The sequence below is a fragment of the Malaclemys terrapin genome, chromosome 13 (assembly GCF_027887155.1).
Source record: "Malaclemys terrapin pileata isolate rMalTer1 chromosome 13, rMalTer1.hap1, whole genome shotgun sequence".
Taxonomy (NCBI): Eukaryota; Metazoa; Chordata; order Testudines; family Emydidae; genus Malaclemys; species Malaclemys terrapin.
This window is the reverse complement of record NC_071517.1, coordinates 23,116,464-23,142,572: the sequence shown is the minus strand read 5'-3', so window position 1 is coordinate 23,142,572 and position 26,109 is coordinate 23,116,464. Positions and strand designations below refer to the sequence as shown.

Genomic DNA, 26,109 nt, shown 5'->3' with positions numbered 1-26,109 from the left:
GATGGCGGTGAGTGTGATTACATAAGGGGAAAGCTTACTAAAGCAGGGATGAAGGGGAATTCCTGGTGGCGGAGGAGATCCTGAAACCCACTACACACCTTTGGGAGCTTTGCAATCTTGCACCTTGGCACTCAACTCGGTGAGGAACACGTCCTCTGCTGGCTCCTGAGCCTCGTTGCTGAAGAAAATCTGAAAATGGAAAAAACCTTCTCTGGGAGCAGCTCCTGATTGCTCCCCACAGAGTGACCCTCTGTGACATCACAGTCATCTCTGCAGCAACCAGTTGTGATATCACAAAGAGGCTGTGACTTCATATGTGAAAAAAGCAACCAGAGGCAAGGTACACGCCAGGAATAACAAAGTGATTTCATGCACATCTCCTTCGTTACAGGGGAAAGCTAAGCTCTGGAAGAAAGGACGGCCCTGCAGAGTCTGGGAAAACCTCCCTAGAGTTGCTTGATTCCATATGTTATCAAAGAACCTAAACACAGTATCAGGGAGCTCAAGAACTTCCAGAAAGAGAACACGGAATTGGCCAGTAATGTAAACAAGGGGGATTTCCCCTGGGGCACTGTACACCTCACCACCGGGTATCATCTTGACTGAAGTGTGGACTCCCACACAAGACCCCCAGTCCCTGTACCAGTATGTTGATTAGCTCTGAGGCATGTAAATTCCTGTTTGTGACACCTGAGTGCTGACAGAAATGCCCAGAGAGTCATCTGGCCATGAGTCTGCAACATGGAGGAGAACAACTGGGGAATAAAAATAATTTAAAAATAACAAGATCACCGGCTATATGACATGAGGATCAAGTGAGGTGGGGGCTGGAACAATGCCAGAGTGATAGGAAGGAGATAAAGTCCTGTGAGGCACTGACAAGATGAGTTACTGGCTCCCCTCTGGGGCTGACCCACAGAAAATAGCAAGACACCTGGTTCTGTTCCCAGCTGATGGATCTAGTCCTTGAGGTAAAGTGGTAAAGGCAGCTCAAGTGTTTGGAGCTAGAGGCCCTGGATTCAGTTCCTGCTAATGATGATCTAACCAGGTGGTCTCATTAAAGTCTTCTGCTAATTGTTTTGGTCTCATGTCGAATGTCAGGTCTGACATTGATTCTGTTTCAGAGAAGACAGCAGGAAATAAATGAAACGTTTCAGGAAATCCAAAGACCCTGCAGCAATCAGGTAGAGTCTGGCAAAACCTCCCATGAGTCACCTGATTCCATATTTCATCACTGAATCTAAACTAAGGGAACTCACGCACCTCGCGAGCAAACTTGGTTCCAGTTAAACAGGAACCTGGAACCGATTTATGGTTCAGTATCAAAAATCACATGAAATTAGCTCTTCTGCATGGCACTTAGGTGACCCAGATGGAGCCCAATGGTTCCAACTCAGCTTCCCTATGAGATTTGGAGGATCATTAGAACCAGGCTCTCAGAGGGAACATTGGGGGCTGGAGACCATGTAGATTAAAGCTGATATTTGCATGAAGCCCAGGAAAACCTGGGAGCTTTGCACAGGTTGGCCAGCAAGCCCTCCTCCACATTGGGGATGTGAACTAGGGTGTGGTTTGGGGCTGCGGCTGGTGTGTTATGTAAAAGGGTGACAGACAAGGCACTGACCTTAACAGCATAGACCTGGAAATAGACTGGCTGGATGCCCAGGCGCACGTAGTAAGCGATCACATCAATAATGAATGGGTCGGACATGGGGTGCGTGCTCAGGGAGGAGGGCTGTGTGGAAAGCACAGTTTGCATCATCTGCAGTCACTTCTCTGAAATCACTCAGATCCTTACTCCCTCTTGGTCAGTTACCACAATGAGGCACCCTCCCCCCCGTCACACACACACACTGAGAGCGCTCTATTTCTGCATGAAGATCAGTCAGATCAAGACCACGGGGGAGGAAAGTCTCCTCCCTTCGCCATCCCACCCAACTGCCCCTGTTTAAAGGGGATCTGACAACGTTTTGAAAAAGCCAGGCAATGAGAGCCGCAAATCCCCTACACAGACAGCCTTTTCAGCAAACGCCTCGTTTTGCTATTTCGTTTCTCCCTCCCCAGTTACTAAGTTTGACCAAAGAAAATCTGCTGCAGTGAAGTGCCCCAGCATGGATACTGCTCTTCATCCTTCCATCCTATCGGCTTCAGAGCATAGAGTCTACCCATTGGGTGGGGGCAACGTGAGCCCATTTCCACCCCCTCCCCACCACCATTCACCCATCCCGCACGACTGCTCTTGGAATATTCTTAGAGGAATAAAAATGATTAAAAACCTGAATAAATCCTTAAATATTGCGAAATCACAGCCCTGCAGACCCACACAAGCACAACCGTGCACCCCAAAATGTGTGGCGCTGCCGCTCTGTATTTTCCACATGACTGGGAAAGTACAGAACTCAGCGAGAAACACGAGGTGGGGGCTTTTAGCCTCTGAGAAGTTCACTCAGAGGCCCCACTGTGGTTTCTGAAGCACCCGGCACGAGCAGGGCACAAAAGGAAGGGTTCCCCCACGTACCATGGTGGCCAGCTTGGGGATCATGTGACACAGTGTGTTGATGTTGCTCTCATACCAAGGGTCAGCTTTGCCCAGATACACAGCCAACTCACAGAGCTCCTTCTGGCCAGGCGTGGTATGATCCTGGAGGAGGAGAAACACACAGCACAGGACAGTCAGCTCCTTGCACCTGCTTGTTATGCACGGAATAATATCCCTCAAGGAAAGAGTTTAAAGACGCCAGAAGCTAAGCAAATGACTGCTTTTACTGGGATGCAATGTTGCTATTATAGGGGAGGAGGGATAGCTCAGTGGTTTGAGCATTGGCCTGCTAAACCCAGGGTTATAAGTTCAATCCTTGAGGGGGCCATTTAAGGATCGGGGGCAAAAAAAAATTGGTCCTGCTAGTAAAGGCAGGGGACTAGACTTGATGACCTTTCAAGGTCCCTTCCAGTTCTATGAGATAGGTATATCTCCATATATTAACCAAACCGTCTCCCTCTGTGGGTATGTCTACTCTATAATCTGAGGTGTGACTGCACAATGCAGTGGCTTCAGCAATGCTAGTACATACCCAGTGTCCTCTGCATGTTTGTAGAGCCTGCATGGAAGCCCATGCCACTACATCTAAACTGCTATTTTTAGCTGTACCAGAGCGGGTAATGCAAGTGCAGGTACATGTGGTTCACACCTGGCAGAGGGTATGTCTACACACTGCAATTGGAAAGTGTGCTTGCAGCACGTGTAGACATTCCCAAGCAAGCTCTGATCTGGCTGGATCAAAGCTAGCTCAAGTCTAGCTAGATCAAAGCTAGATCAGGTAACAATAGCAGTGAAGCCGTGCCAACAAGGACAGCTTGTTGGGCTAACCCCGCATACACAGGACCCTGAGTACATATCCGAGTGGCTGCTGCCCGTACTGCCGCAACTTTGCTGTTATTGTTACCCGAGCTAGCTTTGAACTAGCTAGATCAAAGCCAGCTCCGGGTACATCTACACATGCTGCAGTCACACCTTTCAAACACAGTGTAGACAGACCCTCAGTAACCTCCTGATCTTACCCCCTCTCCACTGTGCACTCTCACTGGTCAGTTTATGACCCTCATGGAGTTGTGTCAAATTTTGATGGTCAGCTTTTGGGGGCAGGGTCTGTGTCTTTGCTTGCTGTTGTGAAGCAGCTAGAACATTTTCTGCAGCTCTGGGTGCTCCGGAATAAAGACAGTTAATGAATTAAGTTAACTAATAATTCGTGCACATGCTGTCAGGATATACTGCCATTTCTGGGGCAAATTTAGACTGTCATGAGCTGTAAATGTTCATTGGTTTCCAATGGGGACCATGATAGCATCGCAGGCTTGTGCTGATCCAAACGGTATCCTCCCTGTTTCCGGCTGTCCCAACTTCTAACCTCATTTAGACCTTGATCCTGCCATGAGCTCCGTGCCAAAAGACCCTCAAGTCTCCATGAGACCACACTGATGTCAATGGAGACTGTGGGGACACAGGGATCCGGTGCGTGGAGCTTGTTGCAGGATCCGGCCTTCAGTAAATCATGCTGTTCACTTCTACCAATTTTCATCCAAAGAACTCAAAGCACTTCACAAACATGGAGATCGTTAGACTGACAGGTCTTTGGATACAGACCGCCTTTGTGTTCTGTACTTGTACAGTATCTAGTGCAATGAGGTCCTGCTCCATGACTGAAGCTCCTAGGTGCTACAAATAATAGTATCACCATTTTACAGATGGGGAAACTGAGGCACAGTGAAAGGAAGTGATTTGCCCACGGCCACACAACATGTCAGTGGCAGAGCAAGAATCAGGTCCCATGTCTCTGATACCACATATTTCCCTAGTATAGGCACAGACTTTCAGAAGGAAATAGACTCATTTTCACTGCCGTAGCGTTTGCTTGGAAGCAGGGATCAGCCAAAACGAAAAACTGTGTTTCTCTGCAAAGGCCCTATGCATGATCCTAAGCTCCTTCTACAGTCCCAGCGTAGCTGGATACAACTGTTAAAATGACCAGTAACAAAATAGGTCATGTTGAGATCTTAAATATCATCAGTAGGTTTCAGAGTCAACACCCCATTTGGACAAATTGAACCATTCATACCTTGCTCAGAGCTATGGTTTCAGGTTGTCTGCAGACTCAGCCAGACAGCCCTGCATTGGGTCCCATTTGGCAGATTTTTTTCAGAGCCATAAGGGCTAGACACAAAATCTGAAATCCTATAGAAACCTGGTGGGCCCCCAGAGAAACATTCCAACCAGCTCAATCCAAGCCCTGGCAGCCCCTCTGCGAGCAGAGAGAGGGTACGGTCCCCCCTATGTGATCGCTCACCTGAGTGGACCAGGTGTTTGGCTGTCCCTCCATAACAGGGACATAATAAAACTGCAGGTTCAGCCTTGGCGTCAGGAAAACACGTCTGGTTTCTCGTTTCCTTGAAATACAAAAAATACATTTGTTTTTAAAGTTACAATGTTTGCTATAAGCCAACCACAGCTGACTGCTTCAGGGGAATGGGAGCCCACAGCTGCATCCTGGTAGGGCCCTGAAGTTCAACAGCATTGCTCCCTCAGCATGGGGACAATTTCCACTACTAATCCCCTCAGGACTCTGTGCTCTTCACACTCCTTTCCTATCTTGTCTGGGCTCCATTATCATAGCATCTGAGCAGGTCACAATCTTTATTTACCCTTACAGCAGCCCTGTGAGGCAGGGCAGTGCAGTCATCAACATACAGACCTGGAAGTGGGGTACCTTAGGATGTCCCTGGGGGGGAGAATGGGAACAGGGTCGTGAGTCCCAAGCAAGTGCCCTAACCATGGTACTATCTTTCCTCCCCCTCTTCCCACCAGCTCTGCTCTTTAGGCTCACCGATGGCTGGCATGTCGGGCCTTAGCACACATTAATGTAAATCCACGCTCACCGTGTGGCGCTGTGGCCTTCTCTAGTGTGTGTGTTTCGGGGGGGGGGAGGGAGGAGTCACAGAGAGGTCTGTGAGCTGGAAAATGTTTGGTTTGTCCCCAGTGGAAAATTTCAACTTTTCATCAAAAAAATAAAAACGCCAGGAGTGAAAACTTTTCAGTTGTTGCTGCCTCAAAAACCCAATTTTCCATCGAAAAAAGTTTTCACATGGAAATTTACATTTCCCATTTACGTTTTTGCTGTAGTCTTTGAACTAACAGCGCTGGGCCTGTCACCTCAGGCAGCTTGGAGCCTGCTTTTAATGCCAGAGGTTCGATCCTGGTTCCTAGGGGCGTGTCGTATGTTAACGCTAGAATCCCACCACATCCCTTCCTGCTGCTCCCAGATCATCCTTCCCCTTCCAGGCTGTGGCCCACCACAGACCTGGTGCCTCTGAGACCTGAGCCTTTGGTGTTACCTAACAGGAGAGGCGAGTCCCATGAAGCTCTCATACTAGCCCACCTCCCACCCCTTCCATTCTGGGCTCCCTCTTTCCCTTCCTCTGTTAACCCCACAGCATGACAGGTGGTGGCGTGAGGTGCGAGCAGCCAGTACCTATCCTGCCCCTGTTGCAAAGCCTGTCCCGGACAATCCTCCCCATTATTAGCCATCACTGCACCCTGCATAGAAACGCCTCCCCTCATAGGAGGCTGTAGCCTTACCTCAGTGAGTAATAGGCTTGGGCCAGTCGCCCCAAGACTCTGTCATCCCCCAGAACCACAATCCGGGCAGTGTACAGTCTGTGGAAGTGAGGCATGGGCACCATGTTGCTGTCAGACTTCCTGTGCAGCTTCCCACATTGCTTTGCCCCTGGGCCATTGCAGCTGTTCTGCAGCAAGGCCATGCTCTCCAAAAGGCATGCCTTTTTCTTAATGCCGCCCTTCCTCTGGAGCCTGGCATGCTCGACGTCAGTGCTGCTGGGCGGCAGCAACTCCTCGCCTGCCGCAGGCAGGTCCCGTTCAATGCCGCTGTCGGTGGAGAGCACGGAGAAGCGGGTCTGCTCGCAGCAGTCGCAGTCAGACACAATGTCCTGGATCTCAAAGTTGTCCAGTTCCTGGCTCAGGCAGTCCTGCTCGCAAGTCTGCGACAGCGGGCGAACGAAGAGCACCAGCTCCTTCCCTGCGCGGGGGAGGAAAGCCCTTAAGTGATGAAGGACAGGTGCGCAGGCGGGAGTCATCCCCGGGCCGAGGCCAGTGGGAGCCCCAGTGGCATCCTCGATCCAAAGCCCAGTGATGTCTGCAGAGTCTTTCCATTCGCTACAGTGGGCTTTGGGCCAGGTCAAATGATCTGAACATTGGCCCCTCTGTCTGCTGAAATTCCACTATAACAACCACTAACCCCATTGCCTCCCTGCTTTTCACATCTGGAGCATGTGCTTTCATTGGTCATGGAAGAGAGGCCAAAAGAAACAGGGGGAGCCCCATACAGCACAGACAGGCACTGGGCAAGTGGGGTTCACACCAGCTACCCCTACCCAGGCATGACAATGCACCTCAGTCCTGATCTGTAGCTATCCCTGCTACACTAGCCCTGGGCCCTCAGACACCTCTCCCAATAAAGCTGTCTGGCCCTGCGGATCCTCACTGCTATCCCCCTTGTGGGCCTTTCCCAAACAGAATCTGCCAGTAAAATCAACGATCCAATAGTCTCTCACCAAATCCTCAAGAAGGAAAGAGAGCAAGGCCACCCCAAACCCAGCACAGGACTCTGCCTCAGTTACCCCACTCCTGTGCAAGCCAGCCCAAATCCAGTGTGTCAGTGACTCTCCATCCGTGTCAATATTTCAGTCCCTTTCCCCAGGGATACCTTTACTGTTCACACACACAGTTCAGCACCAATCAAAGCAGGTAAACCTGGCTCATTCTACTACCTACCCAGCCCGTATCTCCAGCCAGGTCTTCCACCTAGACCCCGTTTCTGTATCCTCCCCGACCCAGGCTCTTCTGTAGGAGCCTCTCTACTCCTGGCAGCCCTCACCTTAAGTGAGCTGCTTGTTGGCCTCCTCTGCTCAGCCCAGCTCTCTTAAAAGGCCACCCCACCCTGTGACAGGAAAGCTTAGTGCATTAACCCAACACACTGTGCTGCCAATCCCCTGCTTTGGAACCAGGAGAAATAAAACTTGCCTCCCAACCATCTGACCCAATTTACAACCCGTTAATTTGGCAAATTAGACACCATCAGGGTTTCATTTCAGTCACTTAAGGGCACTCACAAAGCTGGTCTTCGTTAGTCCACAAGTGGAAGCTGATATTCGGGTTGGGCAGTGGGGTGCCGTGGAGTTCTCCTGGTGAACTGCCTCCTGCAGGAAGGGGAAGCACCCGGTTAACAGGGGTCCTTATCTGCACTTAGCGCAGCCCAGCCAGCAATTTGGTAGATGAAAAGAAACTGCCCATTAAACATGAGGGAGCAGCCAATTTTCCCACACACCTGCACTGGAAAAACCCTCCAATGATTTGCTGTAGGTCGAGTTATTCTAAAGCTCAACCCGTCTAGGGGCCCAAATCATAAATGGGAAAAACTGCTTAACTCTCTCACCAATTCCATAAAGCTTTAGACAGGCTCAAAACAGCAGAGTGTCTCATGGCATCGGGGTCTTAAATAAGACTTTCTTTTAAAAAATATTACTCATCAATGCATTGGAAATGCAGCACTGTGCGTGCACAGCAATTAATCAACTGTCATTCAAATATGTGCCCATGCAGTTCATCAGAGACCCATGTACATCTTGGAACGATTCAGGTATGGCCTAATGGTATTAACGTGCCTTCTACGAGTATATCTTATTCCCTGTCGCATACCGGGATAAGCTATACTAGTGTAAACGCCTTTATACCCGTAGAACTGCATCCACACTAGAAGGGCTGTAGGCTTTAACTCTACCGACATAGTTAGAGCAGTGCCACTTGAGTGTGTACGCAAGGCCTTAGCGTTCCAGTCGCTCTGGAAATGGTGAACCTGCACTGCTAGGATTCAGGAAAGTTTAGTCCACTGCAGACACTGCTCAGATTGCCCTGAACTTGGTAGCCACAGCTGTTCCTGGGACTTGTGCCCTCACTGGACTTCCCAGCCCCTGGATTCCTATGCTTTTGGAGTAGACAGCATATTTACCTCCTGCTGAGGAGTTCAGCACCATGCTGTAGATTTTCTCCAGCCTCTCAGCGTGCCGGCCACGGTCTGCATTCGTCTCATTTCCTGTACACTCGACGGCTGCCACCACTTGCCGGAAACAGTGCTCTAGCTCATCTGTGGGCTTATTCTGTCACAGAGAGGTGCTATTAATAACCCGAGGATGTGAATATGAGACATGTGGAAGGGGGAGACTAAAAAACATCCACTACGTTTTGCTGGACTGAAGCCCAACCCCATCATTTCACAGCTGCTGAAATAAAAGAGACCATTAAATAGCATTAAACTCTCAGGGTGCATCTACACTGCAAAAACAGACCTATGGCAGCAAATCTTAGAGCCCGGCTCAACTGACTCGGGCTCACACTACGTGGCTAAAAATAGTAGTGTAGACAGGACCCTCCCCCCTTGCAGTGTCCCACAGCTTGGACTCCAGTCTGAGCCTGTCTAAATAGCAATTTTTCAGTCTCAAAGCGAGAGCCCTGCGAGCCTGAGTCAACTGACCCAGGCCAGCTGTGGGTTTTTATCTCCATGTAGACGTACTCTTTGACACACTGTAGCCCTAACACTGGGGCCAGTTCTGGCAGGCTGCACAGCCCAATGCAGTACGGGTGCCAAGTTGGGAGGAAGATAGACTAAGTGTTCAGTCCTACTCTAAGCCAGCTATGCGCTCCATCGGCTGCAAGGCAGAGGCAGCTGCTGAAATTCATGCTGAAGGCCTTATTGAGGGCAAGATACTCAGCAGCAGAGGAAACGGACTCTTGGGACATGAAGGGAAGAGGGTTCTGTAGGGGACGATGGTGCCCCGAAGCGAGAGACCTTCTCCAGGTTTATGTTAGATGGAAAGCTCCAAATAAACAGCGCTTGCCGGACTCCACTAATGTGCCTGAACTGGCCACGCCTATCATGCTTGGTCCCCAGAGCTCCCTTAAAAAGGCTACTCAGGAGAGCAGGACATTTTCCTGACAAGACATATTTTTCACAAAAAAAATGGCTTTTCATTTCAAACAAAAAGTTGCAGGGAAAATTGTTGATTTCAACTCAACTGTCTGGTTTTTCAAGGCAAACCTGGAAATGGAAAACCAAATATTTTTAATGAAAGGTGAACTTTTTTTAGCCGAAACAGTTTTCAAAAACTGAAAAAAATTCAATTTGGGGTTTCAGTTTTTGTCAAATGTGAGAAATTTCAATGAAAATGAAAAAAAGCCCCCCTAACATTTATTTTTTTTGCAAGTGTCCTGCAAAAATAATTAGTTTGTGTTTTGACCAACTCTATTGTCCGACTTTCAAATGCACAATGGAAGTGCTCACAGCTACCAAAGTACACTAAGCCACGCACACACGTATATCCGTATGAAATCACGCATCGTCACTGGAACTACTTGAGCGGCAAGGTGCTGTTCAATGTGTGTAAAAGTAGCAAAATCTGCTTTCTATGTCTGTGGAAGCTAGTGGGGGCTGTGTGCTTCTGAGAATCTGTTCACTTCATTAAGTTGCCTAAATGAGATCAGAGCTCTTTTGAGAATCTGGCCTCACATAAACATGGGTCAAGTTCATGGTGATATGAAGTTGCAGCTAAGCCATTACCTGAAGGATCCTCTGGAAACTTTCAACATCACAGTCCTCACCCAGAGCCGCCTGCACAGCATGTGTTATCACATAGCACATGCATGATCTGGGATTCTGATACATCTGAGCAGCTTTGGTTTCAGTGATTAGAGAATTGCATACAGCCTTGGAGAGCACATCTGGATCTGCAAATATGAAAACTCTGTGGAAATGAAGGGTTGAAAAAATAGATGCATAAAATAAATGAATATGGTTATCAAAGCAGAGTATGCAAAAAGGCAGGAGTCAAAGAAGACTGGGAGGGCAGGTAAGGCATGCCAATGTACATCCAAAATGCAAGGTGATGGCTGCCACTTTAATGCTTCAGGGCTTACGCTGTCAACTAGCCAGTGTCAGGATGAAATTCATCCTGTGGTGTAACACTGCACAATGAAGGAATTAAAACCTGCTGAAGAAGCCAGCATTGTTCCCCATCTGGAGCAAGGTACTAGACTAGGTGGGTCATTGGCTTTTTCTGGTATGGCTAGGTCTATTCCCATGTTGGGTCTAATCCTGCAGGCAGAGATTCAGAGAAAAAGAAAACTGTCTGCCACTGGGCCAGGTTCAACCCTGGTGTACATGGATACAACTCAAGTGAAGTCAGTGGAGATGCACCCTCTTACCCAAGAGTTGAATTTGGCTCATAGTAATTATTTGCACTCTCAGACTGGAATGAATATTTTGGGTCAGCATCATTCTGCTCAATTAAACAGAGCTGCTGCAGATACTTCCTGTGCTTCTATACCTGTCTAGGGGAAGCTCCCTGCTCCTGGAAAGCCAGCTGGAATACTCAGTAAAGCACCGGCTTCCTAACACCAAGCTTGTTTTAACAAACCTGAGATGCCACTGACATCTATTGTATTCTGCTTTGTAATACCACTAGCAGGGCTTCAATTTTGCTCCAGTTCGGTGCTAACAGCTGTTAGATTTTTGATAGTATTGCCCGGTGCCATTAAATGCTGTGTCCAGTATGCAGGAAAGGCACAGATTTTGCTGCAAGATTAAAATGCCATTTAAAAGCCACACTAGAACAGGCAGTACGTACCTTTCCTGATAAGGATATGGGTCGCTCTTCAGACTTTGTTCAGAAATAATCATTCTTTGGTATAACACCCCTAACAAATAAAAATATTCACATGCAACAGATAGTAACAAGAGAGTGGCCTGATCCTGCTCTCACCCTGGCATGAGTTAGGAGTAACTTTGCTAAATCAGTGGAGCTACATGGCGATAAAGCAGGCGTGAGAGGAGAATCAAGCAGGCAGTTTCATATAGCCCAGAATAAAGACAGTAAAATCTAAAGGGAATTCGGCTAGAACACATGAAAACACCTTCTGTTTAGGGATAATCCCAGCTACACACTGCCTGTATTTCATGTACTTTGCTGACTAGATTACAAGTTACAGGCTGGACTCTGAAGCAGGTGCAGGCGAAAGGGCTTGATTCTCTGTTGACTTTTACCCTGTGTCATCATTTGTGTCAACACAAAGTCAGTGCAAACTGCTGCCACATCGGAATGTGCTTTCCACTCCCATTGCTGTGGTGTCCATGATGACCCAAGGTGCAAGGCAATGGAGAAACTGCCCCAGAGATCCTAGTCCCATTCAACTGTTGCCAAGGGAGAGGTCTTGTGGTTAAAGTAGTGCTCTGGGAGATCTGTGTTCTCTTCCCAGCTCTTCAGTGGAGACTGCGCCTCAGTTAAAATGGGAATAATACACCTCTATGTGGTGGGAGGGCCTGTTTGGTGCTCTAATATATGGTGATGGAAGCCAAAAAAAATATAAATAAGAAGAATTTTAACAAATAAGGCAGAGAAAACTGAAAATACAGGATTTTAGCAGTATTGTTTCTAAACACACCTATTCTCCAGAAGACACTAACTGGCTCTTCAGTATTTAGCACCTGCTTATCATAAAAAGAGATGATGAGAGAGCAAACATTGGGAAGGCTGCAGGATTAGGTTTCATGGAGATTTCTCATGGCAGGATACAGATCTAAGGAGAACGGTTTTACTGTGTGGTTTAATAACAGTCTGTCACTAGTAATCATTGTAGAGCACTGGAGTGGCCCTGCTGTGCCTATTGCAGACCAAATTCCATTGTTAATTTCTGGTTTTAGGGAATGGGACTCAGAAGTTCTGGGTTCAGTTCCTGGCTCTGCTCCAGATTCCATGTCTGTGACCTCGCGGAAACCACTTTGTCTCCATCTTGTCTATTGGAATTGTGAGCTCTTTGCGGCAGGGACTGTCTTTTTGTTCTGGGTTTGTACAGCACCTAGTGCAACTGGATCCTGGACCATGACTGGAGCTCTCGGGCGCTATTGGCAATACAGATAATAGTAAATAACACAGCAAAATGTGGCTCTGATCTCAGTGAATGCCTCTGGGCACAACTGTAATCCCCAAAATAGTTATAGCACAGGGATGGTGAGTCTCCTTGAGATCTGGGTACGGAGGGTCTCTTCTAAGCACAATTCTCCTCCTTTCCGTGAAGAAGGAACTTTTGCTTCCTCCCCCACATCACTCAAAGTGAGGTTGAGGTCTCCATGAGAAGAGAGCATGGTGTGATGGTCTCCTGTGCTGCAGCCACTCTGAGAACAGAATGAGAGCACTCGCTGCCTACAAGAGGACCTCTTAGACATTTAAAGACACAGTGCACAGAAAATACCTATCACCCTGCTGGAGACTTAAATAATTACTAAAGCAAAGACATCACCATTTCATAGCTACACCCTCACGCCACAGGAGATTCCACAAACCTGGTGTCACTCTTTCTAGTTTTAACCGGAACGCGTAGTCCAAGCCAATGGTACAGTAAGGCTTCGGCAGAGTTAGTAGCTTTTTACAGAAGTCATACACTCTTTCATAGAGATCGTCTGAAATGCAGGGAGCCTGGAATGGGAAAGGAACAGTTAACAAGATCCCAGCTGAGATGGAGCGTCCTAAACTTAGGGTCCTGTGGGGGAAACTCTTCACCACATGTGAGAGCCATAAGAAACAAGCTGCCCAGGGATGCAAGGACTCAAGGTTAAGGACCAAATTCATCCTTGGTTTAAACGGATGCAACTCTAGCTGAATTCGATAGGCCTGAATCTGACCCTAAGACTAGACAAAGTAAGGGAAATTCTGCAGAGATCTAGAAATACCTTCTTGCAAGGCTGCAGGGGTTGGATGTCTAAAGGCATTTAGGTGCCTAAGCACATAAGAAAACCCCATTATGTACCTATTTGCATTTTTATACCTTTGCATCTAAATACCTTTAAAAATCTGGCCCGAAGTGACCTGTTTAAACCCTATTTATTTCACATCCCATGTTGTTAAAGCTGAGAATTCAAATGCACAACATTGGGAAATTTAAGGTTCTTTCAGAAAAACTGATCCAGCCATATTGCACAGGCAACGTTTTTGAAAATATTCTATGTAGTTATACATGTATTTGAACACTATAAATAGGTACAACATGGCTAACTGAATGGTGGGCCTGATTTTAACGTCACCTAATAATAATATCTAGTTCTTATATAGTGCTTGTTATCTGCAGATCTCAGAGTGCTTTACAAAGGAGGTCAGCATGATTATTCCCATTTTACAGGTAGAGAAACTGAGGCACAGAGAAGGAAATGACTTGCCCAAAGTCACCTACTAGCAAAGCCAGGAACTGAACCTAGGTTTCTTGTACCCCCTACTAATACAGTGTCCACGAGGCCACGCTACCTATTCTGCTATAAATTGGGTGCAAGTGATCTCAGGGCCAGGTCCCATAGTTTTGAATTTCCCTGGATTGTTAAATACCATCTGCAGATCTTACCTTTATTAGCGTGTACATTAATGTATGAAGCAGGGGGATGATGTAATGTCTATAATCTCCTTTTTCTGCCTGCAAAATCAAGCCAAACAGTTAACTAAGTCTCATGCTGCTTAACGACTTGCTGACTGGTGAAGCAACTGAGTGGTGTTTGCATCAGAGGAAGGAAACCCAAATGAAATGCTGAGCACACCCTGCTCTTTTAAGGCACAACGGCCGAATTTCAGCAGGACAGAAATGCTGCGGCCTGCCAGCTTGGTCCAAGTTCTCAGTCCAAATAAACGTCACCATTTGCCTGACAGTTTAACAGGAAGACTCTTAAAGCAGCAAGCTGGCCAACATTCTGAGTCTGCTACGATCCTAATGGTCACCAGATTTGTTTCTAGTCACTGGAAGGCCCGAGGATTTGTAGAGATTCATGTTTCTTTTATTAATGAGGAACTGAATTGTTCTCCCCCCCCAAGCACATTTCAATAGATTGACAGGGACAGGGTCGGTCTCAACCTGACCCCTACATGCCACTGCTCAGTTGAGTGTAGATAATGTCTGAGGAGACATACAACACAGTGTGTGTGTTACAGTCTTTCCTATATTGTTTAAGGGGGTTTCAAGTGCCAGGTCTGTAACTGCCCAGTAACAGAACTTCCTTTGTTTGGAACACAGTACAGTAGTTCCTCACTTAACGTCGTCCCAGTTAACATTGTTGTTTCATTGTTACGTTGCTGATCAGTTAGGGAACATGCTCGTTTAAAGTTGCGCAATGCTCCCATATAACGTTGTTTGGCAGCCACCTGGATTGTCTACGGCTTGCAGAAAGAGCAGCCTGTTGGAGCTAGCAGGTGGGGGCTTGGAACCAGGGTGGGCCGGCAGCCCCCCACGCCCCTAAGTTCCCTGTGAGGCAGTCGCCCAGCAGGCTATCAATTGCCGGCAGTTCATCTGTCCCTCCCCCCACTCCCATGTGCTGCTCCTGCCCTCTGCCTTGGAGCTGCTCGCAGGAGCCTCCTGCTTGCTGTGTGGGGGGAGTGGGGGAAGAAGGGTGCTAATGTCAGGGTGTCTCCCTTCCCCCACACTCCTGCCACACACATCCCCCCGCTCCTTTACCCGATCTCCACAGAGCGGGGGGAGAGGGAGGGGGAGAGACTAGGGTTACCATATTTTGTGCCTCCAAATGGAGGACACTCCCCGGGGCCCCGGCCCCGCCCCCAGCCCCGCCCCCGCCCCAACTCCGCCCCCTCCCAAAGTCTCCGCCCCCTCCCCTGCTTCCCGCGAACATTTAATTCGCGGGAAGCCTGAAGCAGGTAAGGGGGGCGGGGGGAGGAGGCACGGCCCAGGCTGGGCCCCCCCCCCCCCCCCCGCGGCTCCAGCCTGGGTCGGCTCGGGCCCTGGGGTGCCAGCCCCGACCGACCACCCCCCGCGGGCCCGGCTCCCCGACCCCGGCCAGGCTCCCTGGCTCCCGGCTCCCAGCCCCCGGCTCCCGGCTCCCAGCCCCGACCCCGGCTCCCGGCTCCCAGCCCCGTACCGCCCGGCTCCTCGACCCCGGCTCCCGACCCCGGCTCCCAGCCCCGACCCCGGCTCCCGGCTCCCAGCCCCGTACCGCCCGGCTCCCAGCCCCGACCCCGGCTCCCGGCTCCCGGCTCCCAGCCCCGTACCGCCCGGCTCCCCGACCCCGGCTCCCGGCTCCCCGACCCCGGCTCCCAGCCCCGACCCCGGCTCCCGGCTCCCAGCCGCGTACCGCCAGGCTCCCCGACCCCAGCTCCCAGCCCCGACCCCGGCTCCCGGCTCCCAGCCCCGACCCCGACTCCCAGCCCCGACCCCGGCTCCCGGCTCCCAGCCCCGTACCGCCCGGCTCCCAGCCCCGACCCCGGCTCCCGGCTCCCAGCCCCGTACCGCCCGGCTCCCCGACCCCGGCTCCCAGCCCCGACCCCGGCTCCCGGCTCCCAGCCGCGTACCGCCCGGCTCCCCGACCCCGGCTCCCAGCCCCGACCCCGGCTCCCGGCTCCCAACCCCGGCTCCGACCCCGGCTCCCGGCTCCCAGCCCCGTACCGCCCGGCTCCCCGACCCCGGCTCCCAGCCCCGACCCCGGCTCCTGGCTCCCAGCCCCGTACCGCCCGGCTCCCAGCCCCGACCCCGGCGCCCGGCTCCCAGCCCCGTACCGCCCGGCTCCCCGACCCCGGCTCCCGGCTCCCCGACCCCGGCTCCCAGCCCCGACCCCGGCTCCCGGCTCCCCAACCCCGGCTCCCAGCCCCGACCCCGGCTCCCGGCTCCCAGCCGCGTACCGCCCGGCTCCCCGACCCCGGCTCCCAGCCCCGACCCCGGCTCCCGGCCCCGTACCGCCCGGCTCCCCGACCCCGGCTCCCGGCCCGGACCCCGGCCCCGCGCCCAGCCCGGCCCGACACCATGCCCCCGGCCCCGGACAAAGAGGCCCCGGCCGAGCCTCCCGATTTTCCCGGACATGCCCGGCTTTTGGGGATTTCCCCCCGGACGGGGATTTGAGCCCCCAAAAGCCGGACATGTCCGGGAAAATCCGGACATATGGTAACCCTAGGAGAGACACAACAGGGCTCAGGACAGAGCAAGCTCGCTGGCAGCAGCTGCTGTCTCAACATGCTGATCTACTTAAAAAGGCGATGTACTTATAGTGGGGTCAGTGTACTTAAAGGGGCAATGCGCGTCTCTCTTTCTCTCACACACACGGTGTGTGCCTCTGTGTCTCTCTGCCATGCTGTCTCCCCTCCCTCCATTCCTGCTGTCTTGTAGAGTGTGAGGCTACATTAACAACGTGTTAACCCTTGAGGGCTCAGCCAAGTGCTAGTTCATGATTTAGCAGTAAGGCATTCCCTGGGAAATATCCCACCCTCTTCCACCCTCTGACTTCACCATCTCAACCAAGCTTCACAATCATCATTGCTGTGTACATAACGCCCCCTCCCCCCCATTTACATTAATTCTTATGGGGAAATTGGATTCACTTAATATCGTTTTGCTTAAAGTAGCATTTTTCAGAAACATAACTACAATGTTAAGCAAGGAGTTACTGTATTGGGATTCAGGCAGCTTTGTGTGATGAGCTTGTTCCCCAAGAAGGGAGCAGGGAAATGTTTTTAACAGAGCTGGTCAGGATTATTTTTAAACTGAAAAATGGCTACAATGTAAAATTTCTGGTTAAAAAAAAGGGTTTTCAGCAACTGAAAACCAAAGCACTTTGTTTTTTTAGCTTTTCAACCCCCTCGGCCCCCTAACTTAATGCAAAATTGATATTTCCCATGGGAAGTTCTGCTTACACCAAAAAATAACCATTTCCCATTGAGAAAACTTCTTGATGGAAAATTTCCAGCTAGCTTTAGTTTCTGATCCTGCACAGCAGAAACAGAATACGGGTCGCTGCATCAACCCCTGCAAAGCCAGCTGGACCAGAGCAGTACGCAGGAGACCCACCATAGCTCTGAGCCCTGAATAACCAATGCCCAGGCTGCCAACCCTCAGGGGTTCAAAAGAGAAAATTCCCCAGAAAAGAAACAGATTTAAAGGCCTGTCGCATCTTACGCTGGGGTTACGTTCCACAGTCAGTGCGTAAAGCGAAAATCGCATATAGTCAAAATTACATTGAGTGTAATGGCGGGCGGAATCGCCCGCACTACAGGTACAGTATTAAAATTGTTATTTTTCTCTTTTGTTTTTGTTTTGTTTTGCCGACCGCGTAAAGCTGAAATCGCGCATGTTAAATGCGCGTAAGATGCAACAGACCTGTATTTCGCCTAGAAAGTCGCACAGACCCTAGTGCCCAATGCAAGTACAACACCCTGGCCTAGTGTGAGTGCTAATGTCTCTGGCTAATATCCTGCCACAGCAACCATCCAGTCTGCTGCTATGGGCCAGGTACAGGAGTTCCACCTTTGCTTAGACAGCAAGAGCTTGTGCTTTTCCTTGCTCGAGAGCCCAGGTTTGATCCTTGCTGCGAACTCTGGTAGCTGTGATTTGCAGCACTAGTGCAAATAGCATAACAACCTGGAAGGAGCAGTGACTCTGTGTGTCAGCTGAGAAGCACAAAGTCAGCTGCAGCCACATCAACAGTCAGGTGTACAACTCCAGTTGACCCCTCTCACGTTACACCTCCCCAGTTCTCAGACATTTCCACACCTTTTCATTCTCTGCTTTCCCCTGCCAGCCTTCCCTTGGGAGACCAACTCAGCAATGGTGGTGGAGGGGAACAGGAAGCACACCTAGCCTCTGCTAACGGAGAGGGCTCTGCTCTGATCACTGAGATAAGGTGCCTGCTGCATTCACTCTGGGAAGCAGCATGCGGTGGTTTGTGTTTCAGACCGAGACCTTTATTTTATAAGCAGAGAGCCAGAACTCAACCCTTGCTAAAGAGATGGCATCAAATGTCAGTCAGCCAGCCTAAGCGACTGCAGCACTGCCAGTGCCACCGCAACATGACCATGGCACGGAAATCTGAGCTTATACACAGAGATAAACACCCGGAGCCAGACTGCGGGTGTGTGCGTGGGTGGGTGCAGGCGGACAAGCAGATGCAAAGGATTTCTGCCCCCTCCTTCCCCTGCCTAAGGCCTTGTGGCTGTCAGAAGGGCAACAAAGAGAAGGGGTCTATGGCCTCACTCCATCTCTGCACCAGCCTGCAGAGCAGACAGAGAACACCACGGGGAGCAGCCTGCACTGCCCCCCAGCTCAGGAGGAATAGCCCTAGAGCACTGCCGCCCAGCCATGCCCCTAGCACCCTGGGGCCCCCAAGCCAGGGCCTGGGAGCAGCTCTGTACTGGCTGGGAAGAGCTCCATTAGGGAGAGTAACCTCTGGGGGCATTTCCACCCACTTAAGACCCCTTGACACTGGTCACACACATTTATTACCAGTATAGCTATTTCAATTAGTGGGGTGTTTTTTTAGCAATACAGATTTTCTGGTACAGTCCCTAGTGCGGATGCAGTTATACTGGCATAAAGGTACCTTATATTGATATTGCTTATTGGTCTTCCCTACAGAAATAAGCTAGACCAGTATAAGGCACCTTTATAGCAGTATAGCTGCACCCGCACTGGGGCGAGTGGTACTGCTTTAACTGCCCCGGACTAGTTAGAGCAGTACACCTTTTGTGTGTAGACTAGGCCTCAGTGTCACTGAGAATCTGGCCGAGAGGCTTCAGCACTGCACAGAATGGGCAGGCAAAGGCCCTGGAGCTGGAGGTGGGGTATCTGAGTAACATAAGGAGAGAGGATAATGGCCGCATAGTAGGGCAGCATGCCAGGTCCAGACAGTCCTGGGGAGGGCTAGGGGTGCAGGAGAGTGTAGAGCAGCTAGATTATAAACGGGAGTCACAGTGTGAGATGTTATAGGTATGCTGGGCTTTGTGCCAGAAGATGAATATAAGAACATAAGAATGGCCCTACTGGGTCAGACCAAAGGTCCATCTAGCCCAGTATCCTATCTTCCGACAGTAGCCAATGCCAGGTGCCCCAGAGGGAATGAACAGAACAGGCAATCATCAAGTGATCCATCCCCTGTCGCTCATTCCCAGCTTCTGGCAAACAGAGGCTAGGGACACCATTCCTGCCCACCTTGGCTAATAGCCATTGATGGACCTCTGCTCCATGAATTTATCTAGTTCTTTTTTGAACCCCCCAAAAACAGGAGGTGAGGAAAAACAGGAGGTGAGATATTGGGGTTTCTCAACCTCAATAAGTTGGGGAACTGGCATACAGTCTATGATCTGATCAGCAGCCTGCTTGTGGGGAGAGGTGGTGATGTGTAGGTCAGATGGGTGGAGGGGAAGGTCTGTGGTCTAGGCATAGGTGGGCCCTGACACAGAATAGTCATATAGCTTCTTGTAGCACCTTAATTCTAAGCTATCAGACATTTGTCCTTTAACCACAGCACTGTATTTCCCAATTCAGGTGACACCAAACAAATCAGGTCCTTGTGATAAACTTGATGAGCAGCTGGAGGCCAGGACGGGGCAGTGTAGTGAATCTGCTAAGGGTGACTCTCCCACTGCTCTCCTCCTCCAGCCACGGAGGGAGATAGGTCATGGGGGCTGGGGAGGAGGTTCCATGGTAATTGAGAGGGCAGCTGGGGTCCCTGGGAGGAGCGTGGTGGAAGGCAGTTGGTGGATTGGTATCTGGACCCACCCACCCGGCTAAGTACTTACAGAGCTTCCCCGAATTGTGGTGGTCACAGCATGCCACCAAATTACAGGAATGAGGCTGGTGACCACACACCCTCCCTGGCAACAGAGGAACTATTGCAGGGCAGAAACACAGATCAGCCTCCACAATAATTCCATCCTCCACTGCCCCCTGGTTCGGCCATCCCAGGCACTGAGCTGTGCAGTTAACATCTCCATGCTCAGAGTCAGAGCTCCAGAGACGGCTGGGATCTTCCTTCTCAGCAACATCCATAACAGCAGGAAGAGGTCGCTCCAGGCACAGAGCTGGCCTAGCAATCCAGTCAGAGATGCCATGCTAAGGAGGGCCATATAAAGCCATAGTGAGATGGGTATGCTAGACACGATTCGGTACCAGGCACCGATGGCAGACCTTGCTCTTTCTTCTTACCCTTTCCAGCTCTTTCACCAGGATTTTAACCAAGATGGCGCTGTTGAGGGGATTCCGATCAATTTTCTTATGCAAGGTCCAGCGCAACATCCCTGTGAGACCAAGAACAAGGGAAAGGTCATCCAACAGAAAGCAGTGCTAAGGAGGGAGTGCACCGTGGTAACTAGGGGTGGCAACTAAGCCATGAGACCTGAGTTCTATGCCTGGCTCCACCACTGACTTAGGGCATGTGCATTCTTGGTCCTGCCACAGCGCAGGGGGCTGGACTCGATTCCTTCTCAAGGCCCCTTCCAGCCTTATGTTTATATGATTCTGTGATTTTTGCTGGTATAAGCTGCATCTTCTCTAGGAGTTTTTGCCAGTTTACAGCTTGTAACTATAACCAGCAATCCCTTTTAAGTGTAGACAGGCCCTCCATGGGGAAGTTTACTGGCATAAAGATACTGGTACAAATATACCGCAATAGCTATACTTGTAGAACTCGTCATGTGGACATTTATTCTGGAATAAGTTTCAGAGCGGGAGCCGTGTTAGTCTGTATCAGCAAAAACAACGAGGAGTCCTTGTGGCACCTTAGAGACTAACGCATTTATTTGGGCATAAGGTTTCGTGGGCTAAAACCCACTTGGGGGAGCTATACTGCTGGAATTATAGTGGTGAGTTTCCCCATGCAGACAAGAAACCTTTAGTTACAGCAGTGCAGTTTCTGTGCATGGATAAGTCCCTGAGCACTCTGACGGAAAGTTATAGTCCCAGGGCTTCAACGGAAGCCTCCCACACTTAACACTGCACACATTTCTCAATGGCGAGAGATAAGAGATGCTATCTCTGAGCCATCGCCTTAGCCTTGGCAGCGCTGTCAGTACATGAGCACATCAGAGCCGGAGAGCTGGTAGCAGTGCAGAGTCTCATGCCAAGGGTAGTATCATCAACCCCAAGCAATCAAAAATCATCAGAAAGTCAGATTTTTTTTAAACCACATGATTTTTCAGCCAGGGATAAATAGTGGATTCTTTTTATTTGCTTGCTGGGTTTTGAGCCATTAGCTCGCAGTGGGGTTCCATTTCCACCCTTTTCTCTGCCATCGTAATGGCTGGAAGCTGACTTTTTTAAAACAATTGTAGCAGAGAGTCTCATGGCCATTTCCTGATCCCAGGAGCTGGGGCTCTAAGGAAAATGACAGATATCGTGAGACTTGAAGCAGAATCATGGGAGTTGGCAACACTTTAGCATGTAAGCGCCTGGGGCAGGGACGGTCATTTTTACTTCCCCTGGTTTGTGCAGCACCTAGTATAATGGGGTCCTGGGCCATGACTGGGGCTCATAGGTGCTACAGATACACAAAACAACAACAACAACACTGCAGTGATGAAGAGACGACTATGCACAAACACTTTGCTTGGTTACAGCTGGTCTGGTCTTCGTTTTTAAATGAAGGCTGAGGTGCCCCAGTCAGAGAAACCAAGAAACAGCAGGCTGCCTCCAGGCATTAATTCCAATCTCCGAGTGACCGGGACCAAGGCACAAAGGGGGGGGGGGGGGGCGGGAGTCAGACCAAAGGTCCATCTAGCCCAGTATCCTGTCTTCCGACAGTGGCCAATGCCAGGTGCCCCCGAGGGAATGAACAGAGCAGGTAATCATCGAGTGATCCATCCTGTCGCCCATTCCCAGCTTCTGGCCAACAGAGGCTAGGGACACCATCCCTGCCCATCCTGACTAATAGCCATTGATGGACCTATCCTCCATGAATTTATCTACAAGGGTGCTGGAACAATTTGCATAGTGGGGGTGCTGAGAGCCATTGAATCAAACTGTAAACCCTGGAGATAATGGAAACCACTTCAAGCCAGGGGGTGCGGCAGCACCCCCCACACCCTTAGCTCCAGCACCTATGTTTATCTAGTTCTTTTTTGAACCCTGTCATAGTCTTGGCCTTCATCAAACATGCTCCATGGGGCTGGCCAAACAAAACTGCTTCCTCACGGCTCCAAGGCAGAAGCCACTGCATAGCAAAGATGTGGGTTTGGTCAGCAACAATGGGATGGCTCAACAGCAGCCTGCCCGCCAGGCTCTCCCCATGATGTTACAGAACACGGCACCCCCTGGCAGGCCTGGTCTGTAACTGGCAGCAGCATCCCAGAAGACAAAAGGTCACGGCACATGAGGGCTCCGTCTTGATCCCAGCAGAATGCCACCTGGACCCAGCTGCGACACTGCATGCTGGGACCTGCGGTCTCCATTATAGAGATGAGGGCAATGGGAATGTGCAGTGGGAATGTGTAAGAAAATGAGGCTGCTGGAATATTATCAATAAGGCACCGGACAGGGCAGTGATTGGGCCCCCACTGGCTCAGACTGCCGGCTTGAGATGTGACGGCATCCTTTGTGCACCTTCCCAAGCAGCAGCTGGGAATGTCTGCCCCATGCGTCATCTAGTGGCAGAATTACACGTACCCATTTTGATTGACAAACACTAACAGACAGACTCCTGGGGTCACACTGTGAAAGCTGCACGCGGAGATTGTAATGGTCTTCATTTTCCAAGCAGCTGGCAACGATTAGTCATGGAGCCAGATTCTACTCTCAGTCATGTTAGCACCAACCTGGAGTAACTGTGCTGACTTCTGTTACTGACAGAGTAACAGATTAGACTTTGGCCCATGGCCTAGTGGTTACAGCAGTGCACTGTGAATCAGGACTCCGGGGTTCTATACTTGATTCTGTCTCTAACAGCAAACAAGATGCTCTGGCTCTAAGCTTCATTTTACCCTGGTATAAAACAGAGATGATAACGCAGGGCCGCGTCCCAGATGAGATTGAGTGTGTAATGATTTCATGGTAAAAAGCCCTTTGACATCTTTGGAAGGAAGGGGCTACAGAGGGGCAGAGGAGGAGTATTATTATTATCATCATCACATCTCTATACAGATTCATTGTCTATCGAGCATTCAGATTACCGTGGTTGCCGTCACACAGACTTTGACATGCTAGCTGCTGATAACGTACAATAGCAACAAGGATAAAATCCACATATTTCAGTTTTGCAGAGATTGAGGATTCATTTAGGATAAGATCTAATTTTAATTAATGGTAACGTGCATCTCCAACAAGATCTATTTTAATTTTAATTCAGGCTGCCAAGGCTCTGGAACCCAGTTGTTTGACTAACAGCGTAGGGTTTCAACTCTCCATAAGTGGGGCACATAAATAGCCCCATTCAGCTGAGGAGCCCAAAGCATTTTACAAAAAAGGGTTTTGTTCCCATGTTACAAATGGGGAAACTGAGGCACAGAGAAGTTCCGCGAGTTGCCCAAAGCCATGCAGTGACTCAGCGACGTAGCTGGGAATGAAACCCATGATCTCTGTCTCTCAGTGTCCTGGTCTAATCATCCAGCCCTGCAGATTAATGAAGGTTATTGGAGACCTTGTGCTGAAGGAGAATGGAGGAGGTTGGCTAGAGCTGCTTTGGAAGCATCATACAGAGTAGCTATAGTGAAGGCATAAGAAGATTTCACAGTAGGAGAAATGGGTGCCCAGAACCAAAAGTTGGTTGAAAATTTTAGTCCCTCTGGGACCAGCGTCGCAAGCCAAGTGCACACAAGGAGATGAGAACGATGTAGAGCTTCTGCCAGTGATTCAGTCTGAGTGCGGTGGGAGAATACTCGGCCACCGATGTTCTGGGACCTCTGATCCCAACAAAATCAGAACAAACAGCCAGGGCAGTCTCTGACACTGACCTTGTCTGAGGCACAGAGAACAGGAGAGAGACTGCCAGGAAGCTGAGAGAGGGCCTGTCTTACCTCGCTCACCCTGGAAGGCATGATGGTGTCCGTCGAGTTCTCGAAGGAGGGCACGCACGCTGCGCAGAATGTCTGACTCCACCTCTAGTGCAAAGGGAGGAAAAGGATATGAGCAACCAGCACAGCTCTGCTGTACTTGGGTAAATACTGGAACGTGGAACAATCCAGCTCACTGCATAGGCATAAGGCACTTACTTTGTATCACCTTCATTTAGGGTAGGTAGAAAGTGCCACAATTTTACAAAGGTTATGGAACTGGGGAACCCCGGAGATGGTCTCAATAGACTAAGGCCAAAATGTTCAGACATGGTTACTATAGCTAAACTGCTAAATCCACACTGTGAATTTCCTGAGCCATACAGCAGTATAAGAAGCAAAGGGTCTATACAGAGTTTTTGCAACAGAAATTCTTCACAGAATTGTTGAGAGTCCGCAGGAAAAAAATGATTTGGCCACAGACCATCTGTAAACGAAGAACGGAAGCTCCTTCCCATTCTGGTATAGCAGTAGCTTCCATGGAGCAATGCCGTTTGGCACCAGCTGAGGAGCCGGCCAGCAATAGGAAGTATGGTCACCATGATAACTGCTCAGAATTTGGGGGTGGGCTGGAACAAGCAAAAAAATGTTGTTCAGACAGAGTTCAGGTTGTAATACATTGTAGGGAACCTTGTCAGAACGGTGTCGTTAACACATTTGATATTTGAAAGTCAGGAAATTTAGAGTTAAGGTTCTTTTGGAAATCTTAACTCTGTTCTCCTCACCCTACCCTTATGCCTATGTCCTTCAGGCACTGTGTAGCCACTACACTTCAGATAAAAGATATACACTCCTCACTTAGATTGGAAGCTTTCTGTGGGAAGGACTATCTTTCTCTTCTGTGTTTGCACAGCCCCTAAAACAACAGGCCTCTGCTCCATGACGAGCTGGCACTGTAGGCAATAATACAAATAATAATAACCACTGTACCGCCCCACTCTACTGAGTGAAGTACAAACTCTCTCGCCCACCATATAGGAGCCAGTGACATTCAGCATATTGCCTGTTTCCTTCCATTTATGAGCCAACCCGCAGACCCACCTTCCGACTGAGGTCAAGAAACCTGTCACATATTACCCTCTATGTACAAATAACTCCCCCCCACACTCACAATTCCACGAAACCTGTCCGAGCTGTTCAGCATCATTCCATATAAACCACAAACTGCCTTCCACTCTAAAAACGAGAAACATCACCCTCACCATCTTAGTTGCCTTCCTGACACGTTTCTGAGACCGCGACACTCACAGACAGCTATATGTTGTGCTCAGCCTGGCACCATCCACCCTGCACATACTGGTCTCAAACCTTCAGAGAGCCCCATTTTCCTAGGCAGGTTATAAACACAGAGGAACCATAGAGAAGCAATGAATTCCCCTTGGACATCTCTCTGACACATACAGAACTAAGGGCCATGATAGAGGGGGCTCTGTAGGGAGCAACCCCACAAAACAGCTAAGTACAGGAGAAAGACTAGGCAGGAAATCTAGTAATCAAGTTAATAATCAAGGAACTTCCAGGAGGATAGTAAGTTTGGACCAGCTGTTCTGTGTAAGTGTGTAAAAGTAATAGGGTGAGCCAAGTGTCTGATTCAAAGACCACTGGAGTTAACATGGAAAGATTCCCATTGATTTCAATGGGCTTTGAATCAGGCCCTACAGCAGCAAAAATTCAATCAAAGCCCAAGCTCTCTGCTGTTCT

At 49.8% G+C, this 26,109-nt stretch overlaps 1 protein-coding gene across 3 annotated transcripts in view; it reads right to left on the bottom strand.

Annotated features, from left to right (window-relative positions):
* The window catches only part of PIK3R6 (phosphoinositide-3-kinase regulatory subunit 6), a 70,263-nt gene that overhangs the window by 11,130 nt on the left and 33,024 nt on the right, over nucleotides 1–26,109 (bottom strand). For all 3 annotated transcript variants that reach the window (XM_054048367.1, XM_054048368.1, XM_054048369.1), the window contains exons 3-15: nucleotides 24,373–24,456; nucleotides 20,573–20,664; nucleotides 14,009–14,077; nucleotides 12,960–13,092; nucleotides 11,248–11,317; nucleotides 10,182–10,365; nucleotides 8,577–8,724; nucleotides 7,681–7,767; nucleotides 6,131–6,587; nucleotides 4,842–4,941; nucleotides 2,519–2,641; nucleotides 1,625–1,735; nucleotides 99–189 (exon numbers count right to left, since the gene is read on the bottom strand). In XM_054048367.1, coding sequence (XP_053904342.1) covers nucleotides 99–189; nucleotides 1,625–1,735; nucleotides 2,519–2,641; nucleotides 4,842–4,941; nucleotides 6,131–6,587; nucleotides 7,681–7,767; nucleotides 8,577–8,724; nucleotides 10,182–10,365; nucleotides 11,248–11,317; nucleotides 12,960–13,092; nucleotides 14,009–14,077; nucleotides 20,573–20,664; nucleotides 24,373–24,456 — 1,749 coding nt within the window. The remainder of the gene's footprint in view (nucleotides 1–98; nucleotides 190–1,624; nucleotides 1,736–2,518; nucleotides 2,642–4,841; nucleotides 4,942–6,130; nucleotides 6,588–7,680; nucleotides 7,768–8,576; nucleotides 8,725–10,181; nucleotides 10,366–11,247; nucleotides 11,318–12,959; nucleotides 13,093–14,008; nucleotides 14,078–20,572; nucleotides 20,665–24,372; nucleotides 24,457–26,109) is intronic.